The 18,607-nt window shown below is 33.5% G+C and overlaps 1 protein-coding gene across 1 annotated transcript in view; it reads left to right on the top strand.

Annotated features, from left to right (window-relative positions):
• Nucleotides 1–245: 245 nt before the first annotated feature.
• Nep2 (Neprilysin 2) overlaps nucleotides 246–18,607 on the top strand; it is a 29,700-nt gene continuing 11,338 nt past the window's right edge. Inside the window, exons 1-2 of the mRNA XM_014235678.3 lie at nucleotides 246–395; nucleotides 858–966. Coding sequence (XP_014091153.2) covers nucleotides 950–966 — 17 coding nt within the window. The 5' untranslated portion in view covers nucleotides 246–395; nucleotides 858–949. The remainder of the gene's footprint in view (nucleotides 396–857; nucleotides 967–18,607) is intronic.

Below are 18,607 nucleotides of genomic sequence, written 5' to 3'. Positions count from 1 at the left end.
TAACTGAGCTACACGAATTGGCTTAGGCACACATACAACACAAACAAACATATAGTATACTCGTACATATGCGTGCCCGCACAAGCAAGATGCTTGCGTTCGTTTATATGGTTGTGGGGCCGATGCCTCCATTGGATTAGACGCTGACGGCCTGATGTCAGTGTAGTTGTTGTTGTTGCTGTTGGCCAAAGCACTACTTGCTGACGACGATTCTTGTTGCTGGTGCTACTACTGCTGTTGCTGTTGAAGCAATATAATGCTATTGTTGTTGGTGTATTTGCTCTTAACATTCGTGTGTGAAATTCGCATATAAAACCGTTGCTTGATTGTCGCACCAACTTCAGTTGATCGCAGCCAGTGTTGTCGAACGGTTGTCGTTTACCGTTAATACCTAGGTACTTGTTTTAAACAACTTGCTAACATATTTGATATTGAACTGCTAGTCATTGTCGCTTCGTCAGTTCGTTAATTGACGTGTGTTACTGTTCGCGCTTGTATGTGGAGGTGTGCATATGCGCGCGTTGCTATTGAAAAGTTCGAAATTTTACCAAACTTATTTGAAAATCAATAAAAGAATTTGCTTAGAAAAATTTCGGCGCTGAAAGGCGAGTAACTGATAAGAAAGCGTAAGCGACGGATTTTGCGAGAAGTGCATGCGGAAGCGAATTTCAAATCTTGCCTTAAACTAAAAATGTGAAAAATCAAGTCTTATAAAAACCAAGTTAATCAAAAAATAACAGCAGCAGTAATATCTAAAAAAGAGCGGTTGGGCGTTACTTTATATTCATTAATTTAATTAATAATTTATGTCTTGCGAATAAATCGAATGTCGAAAAAATAATTCATGTCTTTTTCAGTTTTGCGCTAAAAAATTCTACAAAATTATTTAATATTTTTGGCGCATTGCATTTGAAGCCAGCGTTCGACCGCAACTCATAAGCGAACAACCATGCAGACCGTTATCAAGTAAGTCTTTGATCTGCAATTTAGCTGTTAAAAATCTATTAAATACGTTATATGTGCCTATATGCATACATACATACATACATATGTATATATATATTATATTTGGATACGTATGTAAGTACATGCATACAACAAATACCTGGGCAATTACATCTTCTTTGCTTTGACCGCGCGTATACGCAAAAGTTTGAAATTACTCAACGCGCCATATGACTTGAGCAAATATTAAGTAATTTTGCTGGCTTTGGTTTTTTTAAACCGCCACTTATTGTTTTTTTTATAGTTCTCGCTGAGAAAAACGAAAAAAAGACAGCGAAATCAAAATAAGTTCAAGGTTTAAAAGTGAAAACAAAACGTCTTTAATGAAATAAATTTGTAATTAAACAAGAAAAACCTAAACACGTTCAGCGCTAAATGCCAAGAGCTCACGCGAGAGAAATCGGTTGCAAAACCAAAAGAAGTACTCACACTTACGTGGTAGACGGCATTATGCAAACTGCAGAACTCAACGGAAATTTTTTACTTTAAATTTTCGTCAGATTTTTCTTACAACAAAATAAGAAAGAAAAACCCCACAAAGGGATCAACAATCTTCTTTCAGGCGGCTGAGAAATATCTGAATATAAAGTAGTTCAGCATGAAGTATGGCGATTAAAACTAAATTTTAAATACAGACCTAGTACATAAATAATGGAATTACAGAATTATTACCATTGTCATTTCGAGTTCACATTTTTGAAGCCAAACATGCTTAGAATTTTATACGTATGACATGTACATATTCGCAAGCCTCTTGACCAGTTCTCAGTTTTCCTGGCAGATGTTAGATGCAAATGATCTGCTTTTACGACAGTTTGTATTTGCTTTGAAGCAACATCAGAAATATGCAAACTTAAATACAATTTATGCAAATAACTCTTTGTTGCTGACACTTCGTCACCTTACAACATCGGCCTATGCCTCGATTTCTTACATATATGTTGTATACAGTATATCAGTTGAAAATCTGGTGCCGAGCAGCTAAGCACTCATCTCAATTTAGTAAAACTTGTTGAAGTTATTCAAAACATGCAGTTGACATTTTGGAGAAATATTCAGTGCCAACTTTTATTCACACTCACGAAAACGAAAATCATATATTTTTATATATGGGTTATTAAATGAGCAAATTCAGCGAATTTGTCAGTTTGAATTTCATACTCGTTATCACACATAAAGCTCTACAGGCCACTCAAACACTATGATTCACTTTTCTTGTGGTTTTGAATAAAACTGTGAATGACAGATTTTTAAAATATATTCATGCATGTAATTTTTATATTTTCTTTAAATATTTACTCTATTTTATCACATTAAAGAGAAAATGGTGATTAATTCAGTGAACTTAATATTTGGAATAAAATTATGCAATCCAAATACATATGTATATACGTCAGAAAAATTTGTAGAAAAATGTTAAATAGCTAACCGACCGTATTTGGTTTTATCTTGAGCGATCTTTTAAGTTATGAAAAAACTGTTAGCTTCGAAAATTTTATAAAATATACAAATGAAATATTATTGGTTTGTTTGCCCAAATTAAAAAAAATTATGTATTGCACATGTACTTTCCGTTTTTAAAATTACTTTTTTTTTGAGTCGCCATAATAAAGATCAAAAATAAATAAAGGAAAAAAAACAGTTGGCCAAGAAAGTTTAAACGGATTTTCATTAAACTAATATTGATTTATCAAAATAATTAGCTATTTATCAAAGTATGCATTATTCAAAAAGGAATCGCTTACAGATTAACGCTAAATGTTAGGGAAATTTGCTATAAGAAGCTTCAGCACTTTTATGAAGCTTTCCTATCAAAGAAAACTCTTTTGAGTTGAGTCAGCATCTATTTCACAGCTCTCAGCTAAATAATACGTTTATTTATTGCTTTTGTAGGCAGCAGAAGAAGCTTTAAACTATAAAGTAAACCAGTTTATAATTCTAATTGTGATGGCAACATCATTAATCGCGTACAACAATAACCAATACGGTTGTCGTGTTGATCTTTGGCGATCGTCAACGCAATAAAATATCTCTTGACGGTTAGGCTATAGAACGAACTATCAGGTTTTGGAGCAGCTGTTTTCTGGTAGCAATTTATCGAGTTCAATGTACAAGTTTTTTGTTGTTTTGACTTTTCTTTTATTTTCCTTTGCATCTGATGGCTTTTAGTTGCCATCGCTTCAAGAAATACACATAAAAGCTCGTGTTTAGTTAAATGGATACATAGATAAGCGCGTAACACTAAAGCGATCTGTCCTCAATATTTACGTAATAAATTTTCAGCTTGAGACAGCATTTTTGGTATATTGAAAAACCAAAGTAAAGTTGATCAAAAAAGCAAACTAAACAATGCACGCTTTTGTCGGCTGAGGGTTTTTGGTTACCCAAACAATGTTATTTCTATTTTTTGCGTTTCTATTTTCTGCTTACATTTGATTTAGTCATGTTGGTTTTGGATCACAAATACTTTATTCAATAATTTCCTAGTGCCACTGTCACGGCCGATTCGGCGCTCTCACCCAAACCACTTTCTAACATGTTATTTACTGCTGATCATGGGCGATCACTAAATCACAAAATTTATGGAACTGGAATCACGGTACTTGATATTCATTTGCACCTCTTTCACATAATTCCCCTTTCGCTGTTCGTTTCGTTTTTGTTAAGTATTTTTTATTTAACTTTTCATTTCTTTCTTCTTTTTGTGTCATATCTACAAGTGCGTCAATGCAACGTCGCCCTGGTGCTAATCACGCCGTTTGGTGGCTTGGTTTGTCAGCCTATGCTGTGTTTGGTGGACGCATGTATGGCATTTATGGATCTGGCGCGACGACTGTTCATGAATAGGTGAAACTGATTTAATTCCACTTTTTGGTTTCCTTTTCGACTTTTATTACAATTTATTTACATATACAATGTAAACTAACAGGTAACGGAATGTTTGCAGATTTTTATTTCACACAAGCTGTATATGGCTTATACTTGTAGTAATTTGAAAGCGAAGATAATGTTTAGCCGCGAAATTCATCTATTCCCTAAGCACCCCTACTTTCTTATACCTCATTTTGTAGGACTAAGTAATTTTTACATATCTCTTTTATTAAAAGTTTCGGCCACACATGAACAATTTGTAGTCTATTTTTCGTGTTATGTAAGAGAAAATATCAACAAAATTCAATAAGCAAATATTGGTCAAGTGGTTAATTGTGTCTGTTCGATAAGTCACAGGTCGAGGTTATGTCTCAATGACTTTGCATGCAAGAATAATGGAAAACAAAAAGGTGAAAAGCACAACTAACGGTAAAACAATAGAAAATAAGTGTCAAATGGCAGGATCAAACAAAAGTGATCAAAATGCACGAAGAAAATATTCGAAAATGTATACATATTTTCACATTCATATTTTATACCATATGTTGTAACGGAAAATTTCCACATTTCAAAAAAAAAAAATTTATTTTATGTATTAGTTAATTTGTTCAAAAATATGTAACAAAAAATTAATTAGTCATTGTATTTTTTATTTAGACGATATAAATTAGACTAGAGAAATGTGAAAATAGAAATTTAATATTTTTTGTACTTTTCAATATAAATATGTTGATTAATTTTTTGTTACATAAACGGCAAAACCGGTTAGCGAAATATTTAGAGTAGAGCTCTTGGTATTCGACTAATCGACTAACCGGATAGGGCATTATTCGAATAATAATATTCGGTTTGCAGTATCCGAATAGTGGTAAATCGTCGACTATTCGATTAACTGCTCATTTTCGACTATCCGGTAAACCGTTCGTTGTCGACTATTCGAATAGTAAGTTTTCTTATTTTTATTGGAAAAAAGTGAAGCATTCAAAATTTTGTGTACAAATCAAAGGCTGCTTGGGTTTTAAATAATTTTCATATATTCAAATACTCGCAGCAGAGCAACTATTTGAATAGTTGCAATGTTATGACCATTCGAATATAATTATTCGGTTAGTATTCATACGAACGGTTACAAGCCGGATATTCGAATAATCTGTTTTCGGGTTATTCGAATAATCTTAAGAGCCCTAATTTAGAGATATAGAGGCTTAAATTAAATAACCGGAGCTAAATATAATATTTTTTGCAAATTATTTGTTCAGTTTTGCCGGCGATTCAAAACAAAATTGTTATAAAAACCGTTATATTCTAAACTTTTAGCAAAAAACCGAAACCCCTTTTGACTTGTTTCATTTTAATTATCAATTGTGTCTTTGTCTGCTTGCATGTGTCTTGTTTAGAGATTTTACGTGTTTTTTTATTCGTATCTCTGCTTACTAATATTTAAAAGAAATTGCTTAAAATCGAGAAAAAACATGTTTTTAAAATTTTATAGGCCATGCATTAATTCGAAAGACTCGTATATAACTCCTCTATAAACCTACATGGAAATTTTGCATTTTTAATCATTTTTTTCGAAAGCAATTTTCTTTAATTTGCTACCACACGTTCCTCGTCTAAGAATAAATTTACACATATACTATATATTAATTCTTATGCTCTTTTCGCTCTTTGCCTTGTCTTTGCTTTTGTAAAATTTCGAATTGCATCATTTTGAAGTTCAAGTGTATCTTACTATTTTCTTGAATGCATTTATATTTTCTCTTGTTTGGGTTTTTTATTTAATTTTTGTGTCTGATTCTTTTGTCTGAGATCATTCGTAAACAAAAAACGAGAACTTTCATGTTAATGTTTGCATTTACACGAAGGTTAATTTTTTATCAAAAATAATAAAAAAAAAACAAGAGTGAAACGAAAAGATCTATCATAAGGTGACACGTTTCGCTTTCGAAAAGACAATTCTTTTTTGATTGTGGTGTTGTTAAGCATTTTATGCTCAAAGTATCAGCTATTCGAGTGTAATAATAAATGACGTCTTCGAAAAAATCTTAAAAACAATTCAAGACTCCAACATTTCCCATTCCGCTATATAATTATGTTATTAATATATTTGTGTTTACCTAGCGTCCGTGGGCTCGTATTATTTCTCAGGCCAATAGCAGAGGGCACATACAGCCTGATGAAGTTATCATATATGTATGTAGTTGAAAGATAAACGGAACTGAGTCAACATCAAAATTCAGGCACAAAATTGCTTAAGTTGGCTATTTGGGTATCAGGGTCAACTAAAGATGTGCTCTTTCAAAAGTGACACTGCAAGATTTGAATTGTTTTTGCGCTGATCAAAGGGTTAAATATATTTTACGACTTCATGGTATTTTTACACCAGTGTGCTAAAAACCAACTTTGCTTTGTTATGCGATTCACAAGTAGGATCCTGTGGGCGTTGCCGTTACTTCGCTTGGTTTTGAAACATAACAGCTTTTAATTCTAAATTATGGAATAGATATATACATCTGTATATTACCCAAACAAGCGCAGAGTATTCACCTTATGGACCCCACCGAAGTTCGCCCACCTTATTTGAAGGTTTTTGAGTTAAGAAACCGCAAATTACAAGCAGCACAACAAGTTGCGGTAGAATCGAATATGGCAAGTGACATACATTTTCGCCGCAATTGTTGTTGCTTTCGTTTTTTGTGTGTTGGTCTTGCATTTAATATGGTTTTTGTAGTGCCTAGCGCCTTTGGCCCTTCAACACACGGTTAACCGCTGCCCGCTTTTTTGCTTTGCTGCAGCAACAGTTGTCGCTTCAAGGCGCCTGCTCATTCAAGAACTACCATCGCAGTGTGAATTTGCATGCCAATTGCAAAGCAAAACAATAGAAAACAAAGGAAAAAATAGCAAAATAAAACATTAAATGCATATGTATGTAGTTAAAGAAATCGAAGAAAATGCGCGACACGCGCCATTTCGTCTGGACACTTATGCACACACATGTGTTCATGGCTGCGCCATGTGCGTGTCAATTCCTTTCACCGTTGAAGGAATACCCACAATTGGTGTTCGCGCCAATATTTTTACTGTCAAGAAATTTTCGGTTATTTAGCAACTCGCTTGCCGCACAACCACGACGGCATACATATGCGCCTACGACTATTACACATGCGGGTTGACATTGCATGACTTTAATGCGAGGACACACTAGTATGTGTGTTTGTGTACGGCTCACTTCTTGTCGACATGTATGTATGTACCTATTTGGCACTAGCCAAGCCACCAGCTAACCGCCAGCCGCCAATTAAGCCACAATGCGCGCAAATGGTCGACACAGTTACATTTCGGCTGGCGTGACATTGAATTGCGCTGACATAAAAAAACCCGACTGCAATCGACTTGCCGATGTTTAGTATTCGTTGTTTCTATGATTTATGATGTGCGCGCCGCTTTTCCATATGCGTGTTTTAAGCGTGTTTTAATTGCAAAAGTGTTGGCTTTTTATATATTTCTTAAATAATTGAATTTATTTTGCAAACGCAACGCAAATTAGGGCAGAATGATAAGAAAAAATTGATGTGAAGGCCGATGAAATCCGTCAGGTTCAAATATTAGGGTGTGTAATATTCAAGTCTTGATGGCGTTCTTTTAAATCCCAATCAGTCTTGAGCTGCGCAGTAACCTTTTTTATAATAAGTAAATATGTTTGTAATGCAAATTAAATTAAGCTATTCCTTATATTTTCATAATTCGTTAGTTCACTGTATTTGACGCCATATTCTTAATGAAGTGAGGATTGGGTTTGGAAAGTAGTACATAAATAATATAAATTAAGAAAAAATTAATCTACGAATGAAATATAGCACTTTAAATACTGAAAATTATACCGTATTCCAAAATATAAAAATGTAAACGAGTACGGTATATAATATATATATATATTTTTTAATTATTATCTATAAAATGCGCGAACAATACAACACAATAAATGTTTAAATACATGATGAATGGAAAATTCTTTTCCATTCTTTTTTCGAATGTAAAAAACAGTTAACTTAAGCAATGCACATTTAATATTTAATTGATAAAAATTTGGCAGCTGTTGAAATGGACAATTGCACAAAGAAAATCAATTTTTATTTTTTATAATTCAAACTTATTCACTTTTTGTTTTGAAACATATCAAATAGCAAATAACTTGAGTTGTATAAATTTCATTTGTCGGATCTAAAAATTCTAATAGAATTACGCTCAATACCTTTTCGCTTTTGAGAATACATTTTTATCAGGTAGTTTTTAGGTATATATATGTACGTATATAAGTATGTGTACAACAAATGGAAATTAGCTTATCTAAAAGTGGTTAGTCAGAATGCAGTCGTTGAAATACATATAATGACTTTTTAAGTGCTTTCTATATGTATTTCTGTTTGTATTTTGCTTATATCGTTAGCCAAGTATAGTTTACGTTTAGATAAGGCTGCAATGTGTGATCATTTGAATTTGAATACATATATGTAAATGAATTTGCACGCATCCTACAAATAGTGCAATGTAATTATTCAAATAAGGCACTTTCTCATTCGATTTCCAAAAAAGATTTAACAAATCCGAAAACGGACTAGCAAACGAGCTACAATACGAATATATAAATATATTGTAGTAAAATAGCTGTAATTGTAGCAATGCTTAACAGGCAATCCGCTAGCAATACAGCTAGTGTATTTGGTGGCAAATTATGGAATGTAAAATTAAAAGAAAGCGCCAAGTCGCGTGTTGACCGTTGATTGAATAATAATTAGCGGCAAAATCCAGCCAGACGATGCGTCAACAGCACATACCGTCGGCCGACCATCAAGCGATCTTAGAGTGAGTTATTCAGCTGTTCAACCACTCGCTTAAAAACTGCATGTGATGTGTGAGCGTGCGTTGAAAACGTGCGGAAATTGTTTACAAGCAATGAATGTGCAATTGAAAGAAATGGCTCTACGAAGGCGCTAAATATAGATTAACTCGAAATGTATAAACTCACTCAGCCGCAAAGCCTTTAAGAGGTGTGTGTGAGTGACACGAGAAATCAGCTGGACATGCGCGGCAGTCGAATACTACAAATTCCTGTCAGCTGTCAATTTTTCACACTCGCACACATATACCCGATTTTACATATAAGCCAAATACAACTCGTCTTCCTCGTTGTATGAATGCCAATTGAGGATTGCTTTCCTTTTTGTGATGATTTTTCGATGTCACATTTCACTGATTTGTTACTCCGAAATGTGTCTTCTAGACTTTTTGTGGTTTGTCTATAACCTTACTGGCTAAAATACTTTCAAATCACTTGCCATAACCCACAGTTGTTAAGATCGGTGCAAAACAAAGTGGCGAAATGGTTATAAAAATGTCGAATATGCTCGTATTAATTGTAACGAGGAGATCAATGATCGCGGCAAAGCCTCGGTGTGATCGGCGAAGACATTGGTTAGCTTTTTAATGATTTGGCCGTTGATTTATGCGATCGTTGAGGTTTTAATGCCCATTGTGTTTTTTAAATTAATTTTTTATTTAACATTTCACATTTTTCCTTTCGTGTTGTGGGAGTTATATGGTTTTTGTTTTTTGTTTTTATTGTCATTACACAATTACGCAAGAGCCGTTGCCAAATTGGTGACATTTGAATTGCAGCACGTAACAAGCACGCACACACATATTCACACACCCGCCATTGCTACCACATCTCTGTTTCAATAACAATGATCATAACAAGAACTGCCTGAATCATCGCAACGATCGTGAAAACAAACGGCAACAGTTGTGATACACAATCTTAAACGCAGTACTTTGAAATCGACGGTCTTAAATATTATACCCCGATCGTTGGTTGTAAGTAAAATATTTAAAAATCAGTGGAAGAGTCATTTAGTAGTGTTTTATTTATTATTATTTATATATTATATTTTGAAAACTATACTTATTGTACATGTTTAGAAATTCAAATTTTTTTAAAATAATTTTTATCAACTTGAAGGCTTTTTTGTTGAAATGATTTACTTATACAATTTCATACCTTTCTATAATTAAAACTGAAAATGGAATCAATATTCGACGACGCTGAGGCAATGCAATTAATTTTGTGATATTTTTTAAAAATGTGAAGGGTATACATTTCTGAACTGCTGTATATTCGTACGAGGTGATTTTGATGTGTGTAAGTAACATTCTTAGTAAACACGTTTCAGCCTTTGGAACAAGGTTCAAAAACCTTGCCGTGGGTATTGTTCTTCGGAAATGGATTGCATTGTTTGTCGTAGCTTCTTTATATTCATGCTCTTACACACGCACATAAATGTTGCAATATTTAGTTTGTTTCGAGCTTTTGCTGTAGCTTTATTTCAACAGTTTTTCAGGTATAAGTTATGTTTATAGGCAGTTAAATCACAAATAACAAACTTTTGTGCTTCTTGTAGACACATTAATTAAATAATACTAAATTACAACAATAATTTAAATAAATCGTTTACTTAATCAGAGAGAAAAATGGTTCGGTAACCAAAACTACTATTCTCTGCGTTTGCGTGAGCTCCTCGGCGATTTCAGGCACATCTCAAATGCTGAAAGCATTGTTTGTTAACATAATAATTAATCATTTAATTCACTTAATTTTTGGTAAAAAAGTTTGTTTACCTTCTATGCCAAAATTTTGGTTTAATTGATCATTATTATTTCCATAAATAAAATGATGATGACGTTACTATAAAATAATAATAATATTTAGCAGATGTTGGTACGAGCTTCAACTGTTGGCGCCATTACTTCACTTGTTCACAAATTGGTTTCTAAGTAAATAATAATTCTAAAACGTTGCGTACGGAAAACGCGGTCTCTCACCTTTTTTAGTCATAATATATTTTAACCTCTTCTACTTTCACAAAAATGCCAAATAAACAAACTGCTAAACAAACGATGTGACTAAAATGAACAGCTTCAATGTTCATTAAAATCATCTGGAACGCATAAAAACTTAAGAATTTTAAATATTTAATATGTAGATAAGCAGACACAAATATTTACATAGTGTATATTGGTGAAAACATAAGCATACTATATTAACACATTTTTACTAGAAATATTTTTTAATAGAAACAGTACTTTCATAAAAAAAATTAGCAACGGCCGCATAATATTAATTTGCAAATGTTAATTGGACAAATTTTGTATGGTACTAGAGCACACTTTTAACACACTGAATATATGAAAAATATTCAAGAAGTTGCAGCAACCGACTAAGTACAGTCTGGAATGCATCATTACATACGTCCATATGGTTGTTGACATACCGCGCATAAAGCTAATACGACGCTTTTACATATCGGTTAGTCGCTTTGGCTATCGAAGGTTACTCATACGCACTAGGGCTTCCATTCGTGACACGTATTGTGGTTTACGGTTTATTTCCAACTTTATACTTTATTTAATTTAATTTTTTTCATTACAATACGTTTGTATTCGTTATCAATGTACCCTCTAATTCATCTGGCAGTTGATAGGTACCTGTAACTAACTTTTTGACCCGGTGGTAATTCTCAAATATTTGCTCATAAATCTAAAACAACAGCACATTAAAGAAAACAATTAGCAACGGCAATTGGTTGCAGTTAATTGTTGACATGCATGTTAACTGTTATACTCGTTGGTTTTTCACATTAAATTTCACACATACATACATACACAAATAGGAGTATGGATGTAACTAAACTGAATTAAATGGCATTTGGTTCTACTGGTGGTAGATGATATGATATCACCGATCATAAGACTGTGTGTGATTATTTTTTATCTTGTAAAAAAACAATTTTTTTTATCTAGTTCTTGCACTAATATAATATATATATATCATATTTACGAATTAACACAAGAATGCCTTAGAACTGTTAAGTATTTTAGTTTGAAGGCATCTGAAGGTGCCTCAGACTCAGTATATATGACAAGAGCCTGTACCAGCTTTTTCATGGAATTCACAATTTCTTGGAATATTTCGTTCTGTGGTAAATGGTAGATGATTACAACATTCCATTTTGTTCAAACTCAAAAAAATTCTTATTGGGAGAGTGAGAAGCACACAGAACTGTTAACAAAAGTGAACGTATATATTGAAAAATAAGCCACGAATCGAACAAGCGTCGGCAATAAAAATCATTCAATTACACTAAAAACGATTTAGCCATAAATGGCAAGCGTCAGGACTATTCACTGCCAGTATATTTGAAAGCTTAGCTGGGCTGTGTGACCTCCGTAACAAGGCTGCCAAAATCGGTTAGGCGGCAACATCCTGTAACAGGCAGTCAACGACAACAACAACTATAATAATATAACAGCATATAAAGTCAAGAAAAATCCAGTCAGGTGGCAATGAGCGCGTTAAATATATTTATTTTTTTTTATTAGATTTCGCTCATTTGTGCTTCACATCCGTTCGTGAGTATTTCATTCGTTTGCGAATGCAAAGGTAAATGCTGAATTAAATAAATAAACCACCGCAGCGAGGCTGAGTGCAGCACCTAGGTGGCGGCAACAAGTTCCTTCCTGCTTAAAAGGCACAGAAAATTGTTTTAATTCTTTGTTTAGGACCGTTAGAGAGTTTCGACGTTGTTGTTGCTGTTTTTATTAACTGTTGAAGCTGTTTCCTGTCAGAAGCTAAAGTGTCACATTTAAGTGGGAAATTAAAATATTTGAATGCAAAAAAGGTACAGTAAGCGTGCATGTATGAGTGCGGTTAATACACAAATTTAGACTTTTTACATATAATACACACACACATATATATATATATTTATAGATGTGGAGGCCCCACAGTTAGACGCAAGTAGGTGACACTAATTTATTGTGGTGGAAAATTGTGTGAAAAGTGGTTATTATTTTAATGCCCGTGGGTGTTTTACTGCTCTATTATATATTAGTTAGAGCTGGCGGTAAAAAAGTTAATATACTCCAAAAACATTAAAACTTATCGTAATCATATTTAATGGCAAGTTCAATTATAAATAAGTTTTACAATTTTTCATTAAAATGTTATACGATAAATTTGTTCATCATACCTCCTCATTTACTTTGTTAGCCCTTCCATAAGCCATAAAATAACAAATATGTATATATTGTATATAATATATAAACTTAAAATATTAAAATAAAAGTTGATATTCAAATCGCAAAATTTCCAGTGCCTTCCCTGTGTCTCAACTATTTACATAACAAATAAATACAAAATGCAGCGAAAACTCATTTCAAATTTGTCAGCGAGCTAATGATCACATCACTTAGTTAGTCGGGCAGTCAGTTTATTAGTAACTTACCGCGGCCCCTGTTTCATTAACTTAGCGAACTGCTTCCTCTCCTTGCTTTGTTTACAATTAATTTTGTGCAACAGTAATTAAAACTGTTTTCAACTTGTTGTTGGTAATTTTTTCACAATTTTTATTTAAAAAAAAATCATAATAATTTCTTAAACTGCTGTTGTTGTTGCACTATGTAATAAAAAGTATTGTTTAATATTGTTGTCTGTTGCTTTAATGACCGGTCACATAGCTGAGCCAGAGAGTATGTGTTTGTTAGTGTCGCGTGCAACTTGAGTAATCACCGAGATCACTACCGAAATTCAGAGATTGGTAGACGCCGACACAACCTACGCATGCGTAGGCTTATGAGCATCGAGTCGACTTTGTGTAAAGTGAGAAAGTTTCGCAAGCATGCGACTTACAGTTGACATCACAGAAAAATTGTGCCTAAGGCTAAGGACATAGTGGGGAAACAATACGAAAATACATAAAAACATGAAATGATAAAATATTAAGGGCGAAAGAGTACAGGAATATGAACAGAAAAATACAATTTTAGTTGTGTTAGTTGTTTTGTTATACATTATTATTATTATACAATATGTAAAGACAACTCTTAACCTAACTGTATACTACTATACTCGAGCAAGAGTTGCAGTGAAAAGTTTCAGCACTGTCTTATAGTTATTTATATATGTAGTATTAAGCTTCGTGTCTATTCAACCGATTCGAATCGGCGAATGCAACCCTGCAGCCAACTGTTGCATTGTTAGAATTCGACCATAACAGCATGATAAACGCTTATGTAGCAGATAAACGGAATCTCAGGCGGTTGCGGTCATAAATTAAAAAGTAAGCTTAGCAAACGCTTAGTTATTAAAAAGCTGTCATTTTTTCCAATTTGGCTACTTAAATAAGAGCTCGTGACTGTCAAGTACTTGCTGCTTTTTTACTTGTAAAACTACAATTTTTAATTAGTTAACTAACTGACATGCAAACGAGCGTTAAGCAAAAAGTTTTTGCGCTTTACTTGTAATATTTCACTTTCTTACAATATATATGTAATCTTTTATAGTTTTTATTTAAACGCGAAAAGTTCTAGCAAAAACAATTAATTTAGGAAAAAAAAATTGTTGAAAATTTCTACGCCAATTTTCGTTTTGCCAAAAATGAATAGTTGTAATAAACCAATGCATAAAAATTAATATATGTACATTTTGAATTGCATTCTTGAAATGCACTTTTTATTTATTTATCTATGCGCTGATTATTGGCATTTTATGACCTCGTAAATCGATATTTCCTTTGTATTAACAAGAAGATTTATAGACACGTTTATAGAATCGCGATTCTTCACGATTCCTTTGACGCATTAACAATTTCCATATGCGTTTAAATATTCAATTTTCATCGGTTTCGGTTGAATGTCGTCCAAACGCAGACGAGTGTGGCGAAAAGAACGTGCGCGAAATACCCAAAATAGTTTTACAATGATATTAATTAGTGTATATATGCGCTTTTCCGCCATGTAAATCGGAACTGAATGTTATCATATTTAATTGGTACCTTGAATATGTGTAGAATAGTAATAACAAGGAGGCGTGACAAAAATGATTAAAGTGAAGCGTTAAATAGAGCTTTATATTCGCTTCTGTCATTTATTAAACTGAAATTCATCCTTGTCTATGTATTTAGGTGCTAGACTGCCAAATCGCAAGCCTTTGTGTTGAGACAGGTTGGCTGCGGTTGTTTAAAGTTTTACTACAATTACCGAGTACTTTTCACTGTGGATGTCGTCTAGTTTTAAAACATCTCAATACTTATATGCATTTTTTATGTTAGCGAGTATTATTTTGGCACTGGCTTCCACAAAACGGTACGAACAGTGATGACACTTGACCGAATAATTATTTGAATATTTTTAATATTTAATGAAATATAATATTTTATTAACGTTCCGATGGGCAAACAATGAAACAGTTTTCGATTGCTTAACACAACAATAATTGAGGTGTTGCAAAGCCGCGACCTTAATGAGGTCGTATATCTTTCTGCAAGAGTAAAAATTTTGGAAATAATTTGGGTTATAAGAAAAAATATTATCTTATTATTATGCGTGTCATGAAATGAATGTGATTGAAGCATAAAATCCGTGTACCTCTGTGACAGCCATCATTACTTACCTTAATCTCGTTTTGTAAAAATATTTTCTCTCTGAAAGTTTCAGATAAGTCGGTTTTCTAATTAAATAATATACATGTATGTGTGTGTGTGATGTTGTGCGGCTTAATTTTATAACTCGTAGATTTGTCACAATCGCATAATGGACTTATATGTTTACCGCAAATAACCTTCAGCTTGTTATGAATTGTGTGACTCGCCTAAGCACGGAGGTTCATGTTTTCGATGGTTAATGTAAAATCGTTGTTGCATGAACTACGCCTCTGCCGATCGCTGCGCCCAGATACACATAAGCAGTTAGACATAGGTATATACGTACATGTATATATGTATGTACGTATGTTAATACAGGTATATACATACATGTATATATGTATGTACGTATGTTAATGCAGGTATGTATGTATAACTTGTTGCAGCATCTCAACTGTCAACACGCAGAGGTTCATTGGCTGCAAATTGCATTTGCTGTAAAGCCACCGTTGTGTCGTGTCAAAAACTAATTGAAAAATTAAATAATTAATTGAGGAATTAAATAAATTGCGTTAATTTCAAAATAATGCTATCGCAAATACGTTTAACTTTCTCATTTAAATATCGATTAAACTGATTCGGCGCCACAGATTTGAAACTCATTAATTTCGCTTTCCTTTTAGAGTAATCAAAATTCAAACGAGACTGCATGATCATTTAATGAGTTTATACTTTTAATTAGATCACCGGATATGTGGTTAATCGAACATATAAATCTTGAACAGATAAAGACTTGCGCATCGTAAAATCAAGAATCACCAGCAAAAACAACAAAAACAAAAAATGTTTACTTTGAAATTAAAGCTCTCATTATATTGCGTCTTTGCTCAATACGGTTTTGTAATACGATGTAGTATGTTGTTGTTCTTGCAAAGGTAGCCAGATTGTTTGCTTATACTTATGTGGATAAGATCACACAATCAGAACAAAAGAAGACGCTTGAACCAAGTTGACCTCAGTACGTTTACTGGGTGCTTCGACCTCGCCGTTTGTTACTTCATGCATCCATACACTCCCTACAAACACACATGCCACCCGATTAGCATATGAACTTTCGCTGGCAAAGGGTTAAAGTTGCCGTTGCGCTGGGAAATGTTTTGTTTTGTTTAATGCGATAACTTTCGGGTAAATTATTTTGGTGACAAGTTCAATTGACTCATAAATCAATTTACATTTTTTGCTCGAATCGAATAATTAAATCTTTATTTGCTACAATAACCCTTTAATAATGTGGCGATCCTTTTCAGAAACGCATTCGAGCAAAATCAATGCTTTGAAGTTAAATGAATTTGAAAAAAATGTCCTTTCGTATGTGCAACTAAATCTGGATAAACATATGAATACCGTAACATAGTAATTCTACAAATATGTGTGGTTACAAAGAGATATTGAAAACAGCACACCCGATCCAATGAGACTCATATTTTTTTGGCTCATTTCTCGTAGTTTAACTCACCATTGCGATTCTTTTGTCAACTGAATTTATTATATTTTAATTTATTTATTTAATATTCTCAAAAAATCGTACATAAAAAAACAATTGAGACATTGATTCGCTGTTTTTTTAAAACGATTAAAACCTGCTTAAATACACACACACCAACTTTTACATTGTAATTAATTTAATTGCCAAGATTCTTATCTTCTAATTTGCTTTGTGGTTGTTAATATTTTACTATGCTTTTTAATTGACCATTGATGAACCTCAAGTGGTTTTCCTCTTCAGCCGGCGGCGGCACTCGGACTTGTTCGTATTTGGTCGCAGATTCATTTACCGTGTTTTGAGTAGTTAATCAATTACTTCTTCATGATATGTTTTCGTTTTGTTGTAGTTTACTTACACATGCAATTTGCTTATTGAATTCCGCATTTTTTGCTTATCTCTCAGCAATTAATGGGTTATGCTCGTCGTGTTTCAATAATTCTTAACCAAACAATGAAAGTCAATTTGTTCAAAGCTCAGCAGCCGCCTATAATTTTATATTCGCTATTCGTTATCGAGTACAGGTAACAATTAGTGTTGATCTGTCATAGGCGGGCTTGAGTGGAGTGCGTGGCTGCCACATGGAGGGTGGTGGGTTGAGGACCCCAAACGGTGAATGTATAAAATATGTATGTAGGCTCATATTCGATAAGCGATTGAAGATTTAAAAGTGGTGTTACTGTGAAAAGGTCTTTAAGAAGATAAAAAATAGCTTTGTACTTGGCTCGTTTCAAATAACTAAACCGACGCCTCAATCGCAAGCAGCAATAATTTGTGCAAACAAACATACATATATAAGATATATATAGTTGCATTTCATTTCAATGAAGATCTAATAATTGTTTGTAAGGATTTTCCCAGCGACACCCTTTTCAATATTCTTTTCACCTATCACCAAGCGTGTGTTTTGTTAAGTCGCACTGTTCCATGTTTAGGGGTACGAAAGTCATGGCTCTCATTGACGGTGTGTTTAATATTTATTTATTTAATGCTTGATTTGTGTTTAATGCAAATGATTGCTGAAATGTGCCGGCCGCCATTATTTCAGCCACATTAATTCAAATGATTCGCTCATTAGAGGTTAGCCAAGCGTTGAACTAATTTGGTGAAAATAGAGTACACATGCAGGTATACAAATGGAGACCTACGATTTGGGCGCAAAGCAAGAAATATGTTAAATACAAGCGAAATTGAAAAAAATATTGCGCACTGTTTATTTAGCGAACGAATGCGGATAATTGAATTGCTGATACACCAGACCCCGAACTGAGCGGCATACGTATGTACTTACGCTTGTGCGAGTATGTGTGCATTTTTTTGTTGCTGAAGTTTTTCATTTAAGGCAATTTCTCCACTCTACTGCTTATGTTAAAAAAGAATAACAGGTCATCTTAATGGCACTCTAAAAAAGCCGCTCGAACACTAACATAGGTGCATCCATGTAAACAACAGACGAATTGCAATTAATTGCATAAAATCAGTAATCGGTTATTCAATCATTGTTGCTGTCGTTGAAGAATGTCTCGAATATATATGTGTTCACTTTGAGTCATTGCACGTTGCACCTACAATTTCATTGCCTACATACATACATACATACGAAAGAACATCATCTTAGCTTTAGCGTTGATAGTTTGGGATTACGCGCTAATACGTTCTATTGCTCAACTAGTGAACTCTAAACCGGTCTTCACGAATTCTAAGTAATTCC

This window comes from Bactrocera oleae, chromosome 2, assembly GCF_042242935.1.
Source record: "Bactrocera oleae isolate idBacOlea1 chromosome 2, idBacOlea1, whole genome shotgun sequence".
Lineage (NCBI taxonomy): Eukaryota > Metazoa > Arthropoda > Insecta > Diptera > Tephritidae > Bactrocera > Bactrocera oleae.
This window is presented reverse-complemented; position numbering and strand designations above follow the sequence as displayed.